Consider the following 15,456-nt stretch of genomic DNA (forward strand, 5'->3'; position numbering starts at 1 on the left):
CCAGCCCAACTTCAGCTTGGGTCAACAAGGCGAGAGAATCCAATTGTGAAAAGCTGGGCTTGCTTGCTGGTTGCCAAAGTCCAGCAATTTCCACGGTTAAGAATCCTGGCCCCGCCAACCATAAAAGCACCTAGCACTTGGGATGCGATTAAATGCAATAATTGCAAATTGGATCAGGGACCAGCTAGCAGGGAGAAAGTGTTGAACTCCCAGTGATTAGTTGCAGGAAATTTTTCCTTGGCTTGGGACACTGAACAGGAGGAAACCCTGGGGATAGCCGAACCCAGGCTATGCTATTTAAAGGGAAGAATGTGCGCAGCAGTTGGGATCTTCGGCCCAAGCCACGCCCTCTTTCTTTGAACATGGGAAAGATTCAGCCTTCATGCCCAATGGGCCTGCCAAGTTTAAAATTAGATCAAGGACATCTGAGCTTGGATGGGATCTCGGGGGAGGCAGAAGTATTTTTAAACTCTGGATCCAAAAAGCAAAAGGGGAAGTAAAAGATATCCAGTTTCGTGACATTTTAGAAGCTGCAGAGGAGATGAACCACATTTCGCAATGCCTCGTGCAGCTCGTTTCTGTGCAGCGGCTTCTGCTAAAGCGAAGCCTCCAGCACAGAGCTGCCTTCTGCTGCATTCCTTTCCACGCAACACAAAGCAGTAATTTGAACACCAGTTCTTGTACTATTAAAGGTAAAGGGACCCCTGACCATTAGGTCCAGTCGTGGCCGACTCTGGGGTTGCGGTGCTCATCTCGCTTTATTGGCAGAGGGAGCTGGCGTACAGCTTCCAGGTCATGTGGCCAGCATGACTAAACCGCTTCTGGCGAACCAGAGCAGTGCACGGAAGTGCTGTTTACCTTCCTGCCGGAGTGGTACCTATTTATCTACTTGCACTTTTTGGCGTGCTTTCAAGCTGCTAGGTTGGCAGGAGACGTGACCGAGCAACGGGAGCTCACCCCGTTGCAGGGATTTGAACCGCCAACCTTCTGATCAGCAAGTCCTAGGCTCTGTGGTTTAACCCACAGCGCAGGTGCCAAATAAACTGCATTTGTAAGAAACTGATATTTGATTACGGTGGTACTGCACTTTGGAACTCCTTGCCACTTGACATGAGGCAGGCACCTTCACGGTACTCTTTCTGCCACCTGCTAAAAAATATTTGTTTATACATGCCTACATAGATATCTATCATGCCGGGGTGTGTGTGTTTAATCTGTTTTTAGTTTATCACTGATTATATATTGTTTCGAATTGTAAAAATGGTTGTTCTTAACAGTTTTGACTGATAATTTTAGCGTTCTTTTTGTAATCCGCTTTGAGGTTTCTGACAACCGAGTGCGATATAAATTTTATGAAATAAATGAACAGTGGTTTTGTGAGTTGATGTGCAGTCTGTGGATGAGACTGTCCACTTGAGTTCTCTGACTATACATATTTCCAATCCCTGTTTTATGATTTTGCCACATTGCACAGGTCTGTGTTATGGCAGATGGATCATGGAGCCTGGTATCACCTGCAGGCACTAGGGTCTACCCACCTTTCCCCCATTATAATTCCATCCCAGATTGCACTTCACGCCAAACCTATTTTCAACAGATATGCATTATGACTCTTAAGAGTCTTAGTTTAGGAAACTGAAATTTGTAATGGTTTGCCTGAGATCAAAGGCTAAGCCAGCTCATTATGCTTTCAGCAGAAAGTAAGCTTGCTAGCCCAGTCTTTTGATGATTTAATTAATATATTTGTCAAAAGGAAAGCAAGGATTAGGTCTTTCAAGTAGGAAACGTGCCCATAAGTAAGTCCAATGAATCAGGTCCGTAAGTGCCTCCAACTGGGCATTAAGAAACTAATTTCGAAGTAAGCTATAGCCAGAGGTTCAGCCTATCAGCAAATTAATTTGGCGGCACTATTGTTACTTTTTTTCATTGGAATATCAATGGTCATAAAATCCTCGGCTAACACCACTTCTTGGCCATCCAATACCTCCTCGGCTTGCCTCTTCAGCTCCATGACATCCACATCTCCTTCACCAGTCTGACCTGCAGGCTTGTATCTCTGACTGAAGTGAGACAGAACCAGTTTCTTCACTTTGCACAACTTTGCAAACTCCGCCGCCACCTGCGGAGTGCTGTGACCATGCTCCTTCGCCTTTTCTGCCTGGGTATCGTCCAGAGTGGCTTCGTGAACCAAGAGATCGGCTCCGTAACAAAGGGCCGCTGCTCCATTTCCTACAATGCCAGAGCAGTCTCCTAAAATGCAAACTTTTCTCCCAGGAAGCGGGTCTTCCGTGACATCTGAAGGAAAGATGGTTGTACCATTTTCCAGGACAACTGTAGCCCCATCTTTCAGTCTGCCGTATATAGGGCCTGGTGGAACTCCTAGAAATTAAAGCACAGGCCCAAAGCTATTTGTCAAGAAGCTTGGCTTGCAACAAAATTTTAAACACACTTTTGAGCAATCGGCAATTCCCCAAAAATTCACGCATCCATGCCACCAAGTTTCTACTCCTTATGAATTTGAAAAATATGCAGGCATTTTCCAAAGCATACTTTTTCCTCTGATGGTACCTATCCAGTGATCCGTACCAGATCCATAACCATTCTTTCCCTGCATCAGTGACCACTGCTAAAGAACATTTAGCTAGACAGCTCAGATGGTTAGAGTGTGGTGCTGATAACTCCAAAGTTGCAGGTTCAATCCCCATAAGGGCCAGTTGCATATTCCTGCTTTGCAGGGGGTTGGACTAGATGATCCTCAGGGTCCCTTCGAAGTCTGTATGATTTAACATTTTATGCAGGGGAAATAGTGAGTTTAGAATAAAGTGCATGCAGGGTTTCCATTTTTAGGTACTGAATTGTTTCTGTTGCCTAACAAGTTCTACACATGAAAAAGTTCCATCCCTACTCAGATTCCTTTTCAACCCTTTCTCGCTGCATCCATTGCCACATGACTTTTTGCCTTATAGATGATATACTTTAATACTTGCAATATGACATCTGCAGTGCTTCAGCCAAGGCCATCCTGATACTACAACCCCACACATTAAATATAGCTCTCAGTTAGCCTTGGTTGAAAAATAAAAAGGGTAGAGCTATAATCTTATGCAACACTGATTTTTCCTTCCCTGTTACATGAAGGATGCTCTACTTTGAAATGTTTTTTGGGGTGTGTGGGGGTGGAAGGAGCTCTGCTCTTACCCCACATAGATTTCTGCACTAAAGTTTTCAGATTTGATCAGAATCATTAACCAACATTACCTGTGTCTCTAAACGAGGGAAATACAGTGGTACCTTGGGTTACATACACTTCAGGTTACATACGCTACAGACTCCGCTAACCCAGAAATATTCCCTCAGGTTAAGAACTTTGCTTCAGGATGAGAACAGAAATCGTGCTCCGGCGGCACGGTGGCAGCAGGAGGCCCCATTAGCTAAAGTGGTGCTTCAGATTAAGAACAGTTTCAGGTTAAGAACAGACCTCCAGAATGAATTAAGTACTTAACCTGAGGTACCACTGTATGTGCATTAGTCTGCAACAGCAAAGGGAAAGAAGAGTGCAGGCATCTCAAAGACTGGCCTCAAAAGCACATCCCACATGAAACCAATGGCGATTACATGGAGCAGGTTGATGGCTTTGAAGACACACACACACAAGCACTGTGCTAAATTAATTATTCCCTAAGGTACCACAGCACTCTCTTTTATGGGCAAAAGCAAGCCGTTTCCCCTGCTCGGAAAGTTATTAGTCACACTCGGGAGCTGCGGCGTGACGTCAGCGCTCACGACAGTCAGCAGAGGTGCTGTGGGAATTTGAATCCATCAAGTGTACAGCAGTGGCTAAGAGGTGGCGCTGTGCACCAGGAAGTCCTCTGCTCAAATCTCTCACGGCTACCTCTGCCAGCAGCACAATGTCGACCTACAGTTCAGGGCCATTGTGGGAACTGTTGAGATACTCTGCCTGAAGTAAATGCTAAGTACGACCATCGTTTACAAGTAGGCCTGGCTGATACAGTGGTACCTTAGTTCTCAAACGCCTTGGTACGCAAACAACTTGGAACCCAAACACTGCAAACCCAGAAGTTAGTGTTCCGGTTTGCGAACTTTTTTCAGAAGCCAAACATGCTCCATTTTAAGTGTTACGCTTCCAATTTGAGTGCCACACTTCTGTTTTGAGTGTTATACTTCCGATTTGAGTATTACGCTTCCTATTTGTGTGTCACACTTCCATTTTGAGCGTTACGCTGAGGTCTGTCTGTTTTTGCTATTTATTTTGCGTTTTTGCGGCTCTCCTTGTTTTGTTTTTGTGACTGTGTGGAACCCAGTTCAGCTACTGTTTGATTGTGTGACTGCGGTACGTTGTTTATTGCTTTCATTTTATGGATCAGTGGTCTTGTCAGATAGTAAAATTCATGTTAAATTGCTGTTTTAGGGGTTTTTAAAAGTCTGGAACGGATTAATGCATTTTGCATTACTTTCTATGGGAAAGCACGCCTTGGTTTTGGAACGGACTTCCAGAAAGGATTAAGTTTGAGAACCAAGGTACCACCGTATATTGATATATCGCCCAGGAACAGACCATGATGTCGGCTTCATTCAGCGGTATATTGCTGGTGAAACCGCTACCGCTTCTGAGTCCCTCTGCTAGCGACTTCCTCCAGCGAACGTTGCTAGCAGAGGGACTCAGGAACGGTGGCGGTTTCACCAGCGATATGCCGCTGAGTGAAACCGCCATCCCACTCTGCCTCCCTCTGTATCTTTAATTGCTTGGCTGAGGAGTGTGCAATTGCCACTACCCTCAGCGAAGCAATTAAAGGAGCCCCCAGCGCTGGCTCCCACACAAGCGGGGGAAGCACCAGGGGTGTCTCAGCTGGGAATCGGGAGCACTCCAGCACCCCAGTTGAGCCATACAAACAAGCTGCTTTGTCCCAGCCCGCTGGAGGTAAAATCAAAACCTTGACTGGGATCCAATGAATATTAGTACATTGACCAGGATTTGGCATGGTGTGTGCTAACGTTGATTGGACCACCAGATTAACATGATCAGGAACACCCTAGATGCTAACAGCAAAACCAGTCTTCAAGTATCAATACTCCACCAGGGCCAGGGCCTTTTCAGTGATGGCTCCGACTGGGTGGAATGCTCTGTCCCATGAGACTAGGGCCCTTCAGGATTTAACCTCCTTCCATCAGGTCTGTAAGACAGAGCTATTCTGCCTGGTTTTTAATTTGAACTCAGCCTGATGTTACATTTCCCTTCTCTTCCCTTCCCCTCCCCTTTTATGAAGATTACCCACTCTGAGACCCCACAGCTAATTCTCCCCTGGCCTTGTTGCTGGCCCAAGTAGGGCTAATTCAGCCAGCTAGCCCTGGTGATTATCTAATGTTTATTAGATGGATTTCCCCTAAATTGATTTCTGAACTTTGAATTTTATTGTTATTCATGTTTTTATACTGTATTTTATGCTGCTTTTACAATTTGTTGTTAGCCGCCCCGAGCCAGGTTTTTGAACCAGAAAGGGCGTGGTATTAATAATAATAATAATAATAATAATAATAATAATTACTATTACCAAAACAGGACCATCCACACACAAATGGCACAATCGGGGAAATTGCAAAGTTTGCCGTTGTAAAAATCTTACCCAAAAAACCCATTCTAATGAGAACTGAGCATGCTCAGTGGCCACAGAACACTGTCTGCTGGGCAAGGGAGGGGCAATGGAATGGAGTACCCTGAGGAAAGGGCTTGGCTGGCTGGCACCCTGAACAGGAAACCTCCATGCTGCAACTTTCTGTTGCAGGTCTCACTAAAAAAAGGGAAAAAAGACTAGAGGTAACCACTGGGTGTAGATTCCCATCATCCATAATCAATGGCCATGCTGGAAGGGGCTGCTTGGAATTGCTATCCACGAACTCTAGAGGTTACCTGTTGTTTGTCCCTTTTTTAAGACAAACTTCAAAACACCTGCTACAGGACAGTTTTCCCAAGGGTCGAAAGAGGCAGGCCTGTTATTACCTAGTTCCTTCAGTTTCTGGGCGTTGAGTTTGCCAGGCCGTGGCTTCTCTTCCACAAGAAATCCGAAGGAAGGTATGCGGTGAAACAGCCTAAACGCCTTCACCACAAACTGAGAGTTGTCCACCAAGGTGTACGAGTCTTCTAGAGGGTCCAGGCAAAGGGTTTTTCCTGGTGCCTCTTCAGACGAGACCTTGTCTCTGTCCACAAAAGACAGCTCCTTCCGTTCCTCTGCAGGGCACTGGTCTGGCGTAGGCACCAGTTCGTGAACGACCCAAGGGAAGGCGAGCTGCGAGTGGGAAAGCTCCAAAGTTCTGCAGATGAAGCTCCTCAGCCCAAGAGGTCCATAAATCTCAACCGGCAGCTTGTTTGTGGCAGGGCTACTCTGGAGGCTGATCGTACAAAGAAGCCCAGGCAGGCCAAAGATGTGGTCCCCGTGGAGGTGTGTTATAAAGATCTTGGCAATCCTTCCTAAAAACACAACAATGGAATGGAGATGAGAGAATTCAGGAGGCATACGTTGAAAACAGCACATGGAGAAAACAGAAGTTCACACCAGAGAAGTACAAATATGTTAGGCTATAGTTCCGTTCCACCTTGAGAACAGGCATATGGAGTTGTTCTTTTTCTTAACCGCCATCGCTTCTGTCAGCAAGGTCCACAGAGGTATTTTTGGTTCCAACATCCCTTTATATTTTATCCAGATCTTATATAATGATTTCCTTATTAGGTGATTCAGGAAACCCCTGGGGACTTCACCTTGTCATAAATTAGATAGGCATGCCACCCATTATCGATTATCATAATCGGTATGAGTCAATATTTTATTACTGTGATGCTTCCTGGCTGGCACTTTAGCTTCTTCATTTTATTTTATTCTTTTTTTAAAAAAATAATATTTATTCAAATTTTAAAGATTACAAAAAGTAAAAAGAGAAAAAAGAAAAAGAAAAAGAAAAAAGACAGAAAAAATGCAAACAATTAAAAAAGAACAAATCGAACCTTTACATAGCTTTCTTTCCTTTACTTATTTCCTTGGCCTCCTCACACCTCCCATTTTTGTATTCTAATTCAATTTGTTATTTCAGCAAATCCTTCCAACCTTATTTTTATCTTAATAATTTGTCTTAATATACTATAATTTTACATTCTCTCTTTCACCAATTCATTTTTACTTAATCCTTTATGTCATTTCTACTAAAACCACATAATTTTCTTTTCCCAACATCTTTCTAACAGTCCTTAATTTTACAATATTTTTGAAGATAAACTTTAAATTTTTTCCAATCTTCTTCCACCGACTCTTCTCCTTGGTCCCAGATTCTGCCAGTCATCTCAGGCAGTTCCATGTACTCCATCACCTTCATCTGCCGTTCTTCCCAGGTGGGTAGATCTTGTATTTTCCAATACTTTGCAATGAGTATTCTTGCTGCTGTTGTGGCGTACATAAAAAAAGTTCTACATTTTATTTTATTCTTGGCTATGTTTGCCCTTCTTAACAAAATCAATAAATATTATATGAAATAAAACACCAAATGAATAAATAGAAATGGTTGGTGACACCTTAGTGCACAGTATAGGATTGCCGCCTTAAGCATGGAACTGGAAACACATACTTTTCCAAAGCTGCCAGCTTGGCTAGAACCTCTAGCTTCTGCTGGAAGAAACAAGATTTACCAACTATAGAAGAATGGCAGATGAAGATGATGGACTATATGGAACTTGCCGAACTGAACGGGAGACTCCGAGACCAGAGAGAAGAGACGGTGGAAGAAGATTGGAATATTTGAAAAAATATGTTAATATTTAGATCTTAGAATAGCTTTGGAAGTAGATTTAGGCTGTAGGGTTAGAAGTAGAAGATAGTGTATTTTAAAATAGTATTGTTTGCAAGTGAAGATTTTTATGGTTAAAGTAAGTGTGATAAAAAAATGGTTAGAAATTATGATATATGTAAACTGCTAAAGATGAGGTAAAATAAAAATCAGATAGGGGGGACTCGGGGAAGCCCACCTAACAATGTTTCAAAAAAATAAGGATAAGACAAGAATCTGTTTCTATTGTTTGTTTTCCTGTTTGTGCTGTTTATTTGTGTTATAAAATGAATTAAAAAAAATGGGGAGGGGATAGAACTTCTAGCTTCTACCAGTGACTTTAGAAAAGAGGTTGTTGGCATCTATCTGATTTGAGAGACAATGGAGTTTGCTGACCTGCTTTCAGATGACTTTTCATGAACTGGGTTTGCGTCCCCTCGCCACAATCGAACAACCAGCTTTCTCCTTCAAAACGGACCACCGTAGCTGAGGCCCCTCTCGTTGGAGACGGGTAGGCAGCCCCGGTTCCCAGGAAAGTAACATCCATCGCCATTTTGCTCCAAATCAGCGCGATACCCTAGCGGAGACAGTAACAAATGGGATTTACTTTTGGGTTTTCTGGCCCCGTGCACAAAGAGAAAAGCTATGTGACATAAAAATGTACTGGTAAAGGCTAAGGCTGCAATCCTACACACACTTACTAAGGCGTAAAGGCCTAAACACCAGAATTCTTGAATAACCAATAAAGCTGAATGTTGCAAGATTAAGGCAGACAACAGAAATCCGCTCCCAAAGAGGTAATGACTGACAGCCGCCAAGTTGGATGGCTTTCAAAGAGGATTAGACAAAGTCATGAAGGATAAGGCTCTTCTTGTGGGTTTTCCATAGACATCTGGTTTGCTAACTGCTGCCTTTGGTCTGATCCAGCAGGGGTCTTCATAGGTTCCTAAATTCAATGGAGCTCAGGTCTACTCCTATCATAGAGTCACAGAAGAGTTTGAAGTATGGTTACCAGACGTCCCCGGTTCCCAGGGACAGTCCCCGGATTTGCAAACCTGTCCCCGGAATGTCCCCCGATATGCAAATCTGTGCCCGGGAAACATGGCAGCGGCAGCCTCAGCAGCCCGGAGCCAGCCTGGTAGCGCAGTTGGCTCTGGCTGGCTTCAGGAGCTGCTCACTGCTGCCGCCACTGCTGAAGGAGAACCGGGGATGTCTGGCAGTACAGATCTCCTGCCCCCTTCCCCCTTTGTTTTGACAGATTGAGGGAGGCTCGGGAGTTGTGGGCGGGCGGCTGTTGCCTAGGAGGGGCGCAAGGTGCATGGTTTCTCTGCCAGGCAAGGTGCAAAGCCCTTTTTCTGCATCCTATGAAACATAAATGTGCAGAGTTTTTTTAAAAAACTGGGCAATGGCCGCCCACCTGCGACTCCCGAGCCTCCCCCGATAAGTCAAAACAAAGGGGGAAGTGTGAGGACATTGGGGAAAGCTCGGGAGTCACAGGGGGGCAGCGCACCTTTGCCCAGTTTTTTTAAAACTCTGCGCATTTATGTTTCATAGGGTGTGAAAGAAGAGCTTTGCACCTTCATACAATATGCATGTGTGCTTGGGCCCAGGGTCTTTTGCCTCACCATCCCCACTACTGACTCCCTGTTGCTACTCAGCTTCCAAAAAAAAAAAAAAAAGTGTCCCCGGATTCATTGAAAAAAAAAAATGTGGCAACCATAGTTTGAAGGGACTCCAAGGGTCATCTAGTCCAACCCCCTGCAATGCAGGAATCTCAGCTAAAGCATCCATGACAGATGGCCATCCAGCCTCTGCTTAAAAACCTCCAAAGAAGGAGACTCCACCACCTTTCGTGGGAGTCTATTCCACTGTCAAACAGCTCTTAACTGTCATAAAATTCTTCCTGATGTTTAGTTGGAATCTCCTTTCTTGCAACTTGAAGCCTTTGGTTCGAATCCTGCCCTCCAGAGCAGTAGAAAACAAGCTTCCTCCCTACACAAGATCTACCCACTCGGGAAGAATGGCAGATGAAGGTGATGGACTATATGGAACTGGCTGAGATGACCGGCAGAATCCGAGACCTGGGAGAAGAGTCGGCGGAAGAAGAGTGGAAGAAATTTAAAGTGTATCTTCAGAAATATTGTAAAATTAAGGAATGTTAGAAAGATGGGGGGAAAAAATTATGTGGTCTTAGCAGAAAGGATATAAAGGATTAAGTAAAAATGAATTGGTGAAAGAGAGAATGTAAAATTATAGTATGTTAAGATAAATTATTAGGATAAAAACAAAGTTGGAAGGATTTGCTGGAATATTTAACTGAATTTGAGTACAAAAATGGGAGGCGTGAGGAAGTCAAGGAAATAAGTGAATGTAAGTAAGTGATTTAAAGGTTTGACATATTTCTTATTTCTATTTTCTTTTTTTTGTTTTTTTGATAATGTTCTTTTATAGGTATTGGTTTTTTTATCTATTTTTTGATTGTTGTGTTTTTTCTGTAACCTTTAAAATCTTAATAAAAAAATATTTAAAAAAGAAAAAAAAGAAAACAAGCATGCTCCCTTTTCCATGTGACAGCCCTTAAGATATTTGAAGATGGCGATCATATCTCCTGTCAGTCTTCTCTTTCCCAGGCTAAACATACCCAGCTCCTTCAAGCGCTCCTCATACTTTCCAGACCATTGATCATCTTGGTTGCCCTCCTCTGCACACATTCCAGCTTGTCAATATCCTCCTTAAATTGTGGTGCCCAGAATTGGACACAGTATTCCAAGTGTGGTCTGACCAAGGCAGAATAGAGCGGTGCTATGACTTCGCTTGATCTGGACACTATACTTCTGTTGATGCAGCCTAGAATAGCATTTCCTTTTGGGCTGCCACATCACACTGTTGACTCACTGTTAAGCTTGTGGTCCACCAAGATCCCTAGACCCTTTTTACATGCTAGTAAGCCAGGTGTCCCCCATCCTACATTTGTACATCTGGTTCTTTCTGTCTAAGTGCAGAAACGTCAGCTTTTTTGTTGTTGTTGCTGCTGTTTTGTTAATAGTGTTTTATAGATTGTAATGGTTTTATTAATGGCTTGTTAATATAGATTGTAATGGCTTTATTGATGGTTTGTTAATTATTTTACATGATCTGTGCTGGATTTGTGGTGCTCGATTATGCTTCATTATGGTTATTGCTATTGATTATCTGTAAGCCGCTTTGGGATCCATCTGAATGAAAAGCAGCACAGAAACACAACCAACCAACCAGGGCCGGATTTAGGTTTGACGAGGCCCTAAGCTACTGAAAAGAGATGTGGGTGGCGCTGTGGGTTAAACCACAGAGCCTAAGGCTTGCAGATCAGAAGGTTGGCGGTTCGAATCCGTGCGATGGGGTGAGCTCCCGTTGCTCGGTCCCTGCTCCTGCCAACCTAGCAGTTCGAAAGCACGTCAAAGTGCAAGTAGATAAATAGGTACCGCTCCAGCGGGAAGGTAAACGTCGTTTCCGTGTGCTGCTCTGGTTCGGCAGAAGTGGCTTAGTCACGCTGGCCACATGACCTAGAAGCTGTACGCCGGCTCCCTCGGCCAGTAAAGCGAGATGAGCACAGCAACCCCAGAGTCGTCCGCGACTGGACCGAATGGTCAGGGGTCCCTTTACCTTTAAGCTACTGAAGGTAATGAGGCCCTTTATATGTCCAGCTGTCCTTTGTCAACAACAAATTGTCACTGTTTTTTGTGTTGAATATATGCTATATGGTAATTTAAGGACCTAATAGGTATCTAAAGTAATTTGCACATAACAACATATTTATTTTATCAAAGTAATTGTTGAACTGAAATACAATTAAGAAGAATGACAGTATTAAAGGGATGCGGGTGGCGCTGTGGGTTAAACCACAGAGCCTAGGGCTTGCCGATCAGAAGGTCGGTGGTTTGAATCCCCGCAACGGGGTGAGCTCCCGTTGCTCAGTCCCAGCTCCTGCCAACCTAGCAGTTCGAAAGCACATCAAAGTGCAAGTAGATAAATAGGTACTGCTCCGGTGGGAAGGTAAACGGCGTTTCCGTGCGCTGCTCTGGTTCACCAGAACCAGCTTAGTCATGCTGGCCACATGGCTGTATGCTGGCTCCCTTGGCCAATAAAGCAAGATGAGTGCCGCAACCCCAGAGTCAGTCACAACTGGACCTAATGGTCCTTTACCTTTAAAGTATATTAATAGTGAAATTTGGGGGGTGGGCCAAGTGAGTGGGGCCCTAAGCTATAGCTTGTTTACCTTATAGTAAATCTGGCACTGCAACCAAACTAAATCAAACATTCTGCAAGAAAAGCTTGTCTCGCCAGATAGAATGGCATGTATGACTTCAGGTTGCAAAGGAGGGATAACATTGCTGGGGTTTTTTGTTTGTTTTAAGACGGAGCATTAAAAAACAGTAACCCCCTACTCATTAAAACAGTGACATGCATTTTAACCCTTTCCTGGCATGCATAGAACCTCAGCCAATCTGCAGACGGCATTCATCGACCTGGGAATTCCGCCCCATAGCGTTGGACTACAATTCCCATCATCCCTAGTCATAGCTGGAGTTCGCCACCTGATTTTGTTCCTGAGCGTAAAAGCAGCTCGTTTACAGTTCCATGGGGTGTTAGGTGTGTGTGTGGTTTTTTTTCCTACCCACCTGGAGTTTTCTCTCTCGGAGTCCTCTTAGCTTGAGAGCCCGGCTACCAAGGAAGGGAAATAAGAAAATAAAGAATAGGGGATTTTTGTTTAAAGAGGAGGGTTTTTCGGGGCTCTAGCAAGCCTCCCTGCTTGAAAATCAGTTTTGCTCATTCGGACCTTTCCCCGGTCCAAAACGAACCTTGCAAGCAAGCAGCCGGAAGCGGAGGAATGAATTGCTCTCTTTGCAAGCTCAGAGGCGCCCTTCTCCTGCGGGATGGGGGGCTATTCCGCATGCTCGGGAAGTGAGCATAATAGGAAAGGCAATAGGTTCCGGGGTTGAGTCGGTTCAGGGGGAGGAGGAGGAGCCGCTGCCTGCAGAGGAGGAAAAGGAACCGCTTTGGTATTTTGGATGCAGCTGCTGGCGAGTCTGGAGGTGAAATGGCTGAAAATCGGGAACGCTTCTTATTTCATTATTTTATGCAAAGTATATTAAAAAGTGCATAAAAGGAAACGGTACAATCAGCATCTGAAACTGATGGAATAGGCTGAATTAGCAAGTTTAACTAGTAAAATTGGACTAAAAGCTTTACATTTCTGGTGTTTATCACCACAACAGTTCTCAACACTGGGTTTTAGGAAAGCAAATAATTTAATTAGGCAGCGCCTATATGATACTGAGCAGCAGAGTAATTTGGCCACGATAAGGAAATTTTGTCCATGGTATGATTATTTCCCACCTAGTCATTTTGACACATTGGCACCCTATTTGCAAAATTTAGCAATTCCAAAATACAGGCTGTACTTGAGGGTCGATTTCGAAAAACTCCCCCTGGAAAAACGGTTATGTCCCTGTGGAAATGGCAGTATTGAATCAGTAGCTCATCTGCTTCTGGTTTGTACTCTATAAAGATTTGAGGAGTGAGGTTATTACTTATTACCCCTCTACTACTATCCATACCACATCGCTCAACCATTGCTATTGTGTCCTTTCTTCTGGCACAGAGATGTCTAACTGGTAGATCCCGTGCTGATCCTGGTGGATCGCAGGATCCTTGCATACAAAAAGTTTCGGGGGAAAAGCTAAAAAAACCTGCAATCCTCCACCCCAAAAAAGTTCAACAACTCTGGGCAATCCACCCACACAACGCACAATGGGTAGATCACTGCCAGGGTTTTTTTATACTGGGAGTAGATCAGAATCTCTTGGAAGTTGGACATGCCTGCCATCAAAATAATCAGGTGACAGCAAAAAATAAATAAATGCAGGGGCAATTAGAATAAGAGCTATTATTTGATTATTGATGTGCACCTCCAGAATGTATTTTCTTCTATCAGATCAAAATGAGCAGATAACAGCAAAGGTTGGTAGGTTCATAGCAGGGGCAATCAGAATAAGGGCCAGTAACTGACTGCTAATTCAGGACTTTAAACTGTGCTTTTATATCAAATTTCCTTTTCTGCGTATACTGTAATGTTTTACTGTTGCTATGGCCATTTGCTAATGCGAATAAAGTTTTATTTCTCTATCCAGAATGTATTTTGTATAGTTAAGTTTTTACCTCTATCTTCAGTACATTTTTATTTTGTTGTTATGGCTAGTGGCTGATGCAAATAAAGATTATTCTTCTGATGAATTAGAGAACAAGGCAAGATAGTTTTTAAGGAGGACTGGGAAATGTTTGTAGATTTCTTTAATTTTTTTTTTTGTAAACGTGTTAAAATGCAAGGCGGTTTTGAGTAAGAACAGCAGCAAAGTGTACCTGAGAAGGTAAACGTAAAGGACCCCTGGGCAGTTAAGTCCAGTCAAAGGCGACTATGGGGTTGTGGCACTCACCTCGCTTTCAGGCCAAGGAAGCCGGTGTTTGTCCACACACAGTTTTCTGGGTCATGTGGCCAGCAGGACTAAACTGCTTCTGGCGCAACAGAACACCGTGACTGAAACCAAAGTGAGCGGAAATGCTGTGTACCTTCCTGCCGCAGCAGTACTTATGTATCTACTGGCACTGGCATGCTTTCGAACTGCTAGGTTGGCAGGAGCTGGGACAGAGCAACGGGAGCTCACCATGTCGCGGGGATTCAAACCGCCAACCTTCTGATCAGCAAGCCCAAGAGGCTCAGTGGTTTAAGCCCACAGCACCACCCGCGTCCCCTACAGTGAGAATACGGTGGAGGAGAGACGTCATAGAATAATTTTAATATGCAGTAGTATTAGGAAATTTGGGGAAACCCTGGAAGGGTGGAGGGGAAGTCGAACATTAATGGAATGCTAATTGGAAAATGTTGCATAATTTATTTTCTTTTGGAAAACTTGAGAATTAAAAAGAAAAGGTACAACATTATGTATGCAAACAGCTGCCATTTCATATATGCTTGTCTAGTATGTAGGTATGTTATGCAAGTGCATATATAGTTTTATATGTAGGGGCCACCCTGTGGAAGCCGCAGGGACCTGCTTCTGCATGGACAAGACGGGTGCATCACCCACAATCAGCTTATCACATGCATCAGCTTGATCATATGTAGAGGATTTTATGCGTCAGCCTTCCTGGTGCCCATTCCAGATCCATCCTGTCCACTGATGCCAATAAGTGCTGCAGTTGCCCTGTGGCACCACCACTATGCAGATGATTGAAAGGCATATTGACAAGCAGTATGTTTCCGAGCACAATTCAAAGTGTTGGTGCTGACCTTTAAAGCCCTAAACGGCCTCAGTCCAGTATACCTGAAGGAGCGTCTCCACCCCCATCATCCAGCCCGGACACTGAGGTCCAGCACTGAGAGCCTTCTGGCGGTTCCCTTGCTGCGAGAAGCCAAGTTACAGGGAACCAGGCAGAGGGCCTTCTCGGTAGTGGCACCTGCCCTGAGGAACGCCCTCCCACCAGATGTCAAAGAGAAAAACAACTACCAGGCTTTTTGAAGACATCTGAAGATTATTGTATTTTTTTATTCTGTTGGAAGCCGCCCAGAGTGGCTGGGGAAACTCAGCCAGA

At 44.1% G+C, this 15,456-nt stretch overlaps 1 protein-coding gene across 3 annotated transcripts; it reads right to left on the reverse strand.

Moving 5' to 3' along the window:
* Positions 1 to 1,717: 1,717 nt before the first annotated feature.
* ELAC1 (elaC ribonuclease Z 1) lies at positions 1,718 to 13,929 on the reverse strand. Of its 3 annotated transcripts, XM_081881614.1 has the most exons (5): positions 12,666 to 13,929; positions 12,486 to 12,528; positions 8,224 to 8,404; positions 6,017 to 6,484; positions 1,718 to 2,379 (listed from the first exon to the last, which is right to left on the reverse strand). In XM_081881614.1, exons 3-5 carry the CDS (start codon positions 8,378 to 8,380, stop codon positions 1,886 to 1,888), a joined length of 1,119 nt encoding a protein of 372 aa, XP_081737740.1. In that variant the 5' UTR covers positions 8,381 to 8,404; positions 12,486 to 12,528; positions 12,666 to 13,929; the 3' UTR covers positions 1,718 to 1,885. The 3 variants fall into 3 exon arrangements, with proteins under 3 accessions (XP_081737740.1, XP_081737741.1, XP_081737739.1); XM_081881615.1 differs by lacking the exon at positions 12,486 to 12,528; XM_081881613.1 differs by having other exon boundaries at positions 12,486 to 13,928.
* Positions 13,930 to 15,456: the final 1,527 nt, after the last annotated feature.

The sequence above is a fragment of the Podarcis erhardii genome (genome assembly GCF_964252035.2).
Source record: "Podarcis erhardii genome assembly, chromosome: 11".
Lineage (NCBI taxonomy): Eukaryota > Metazoa > Chordata > Lepidosauria > Squamata > Lacertidae > Podarcis > Podarcis erhardii.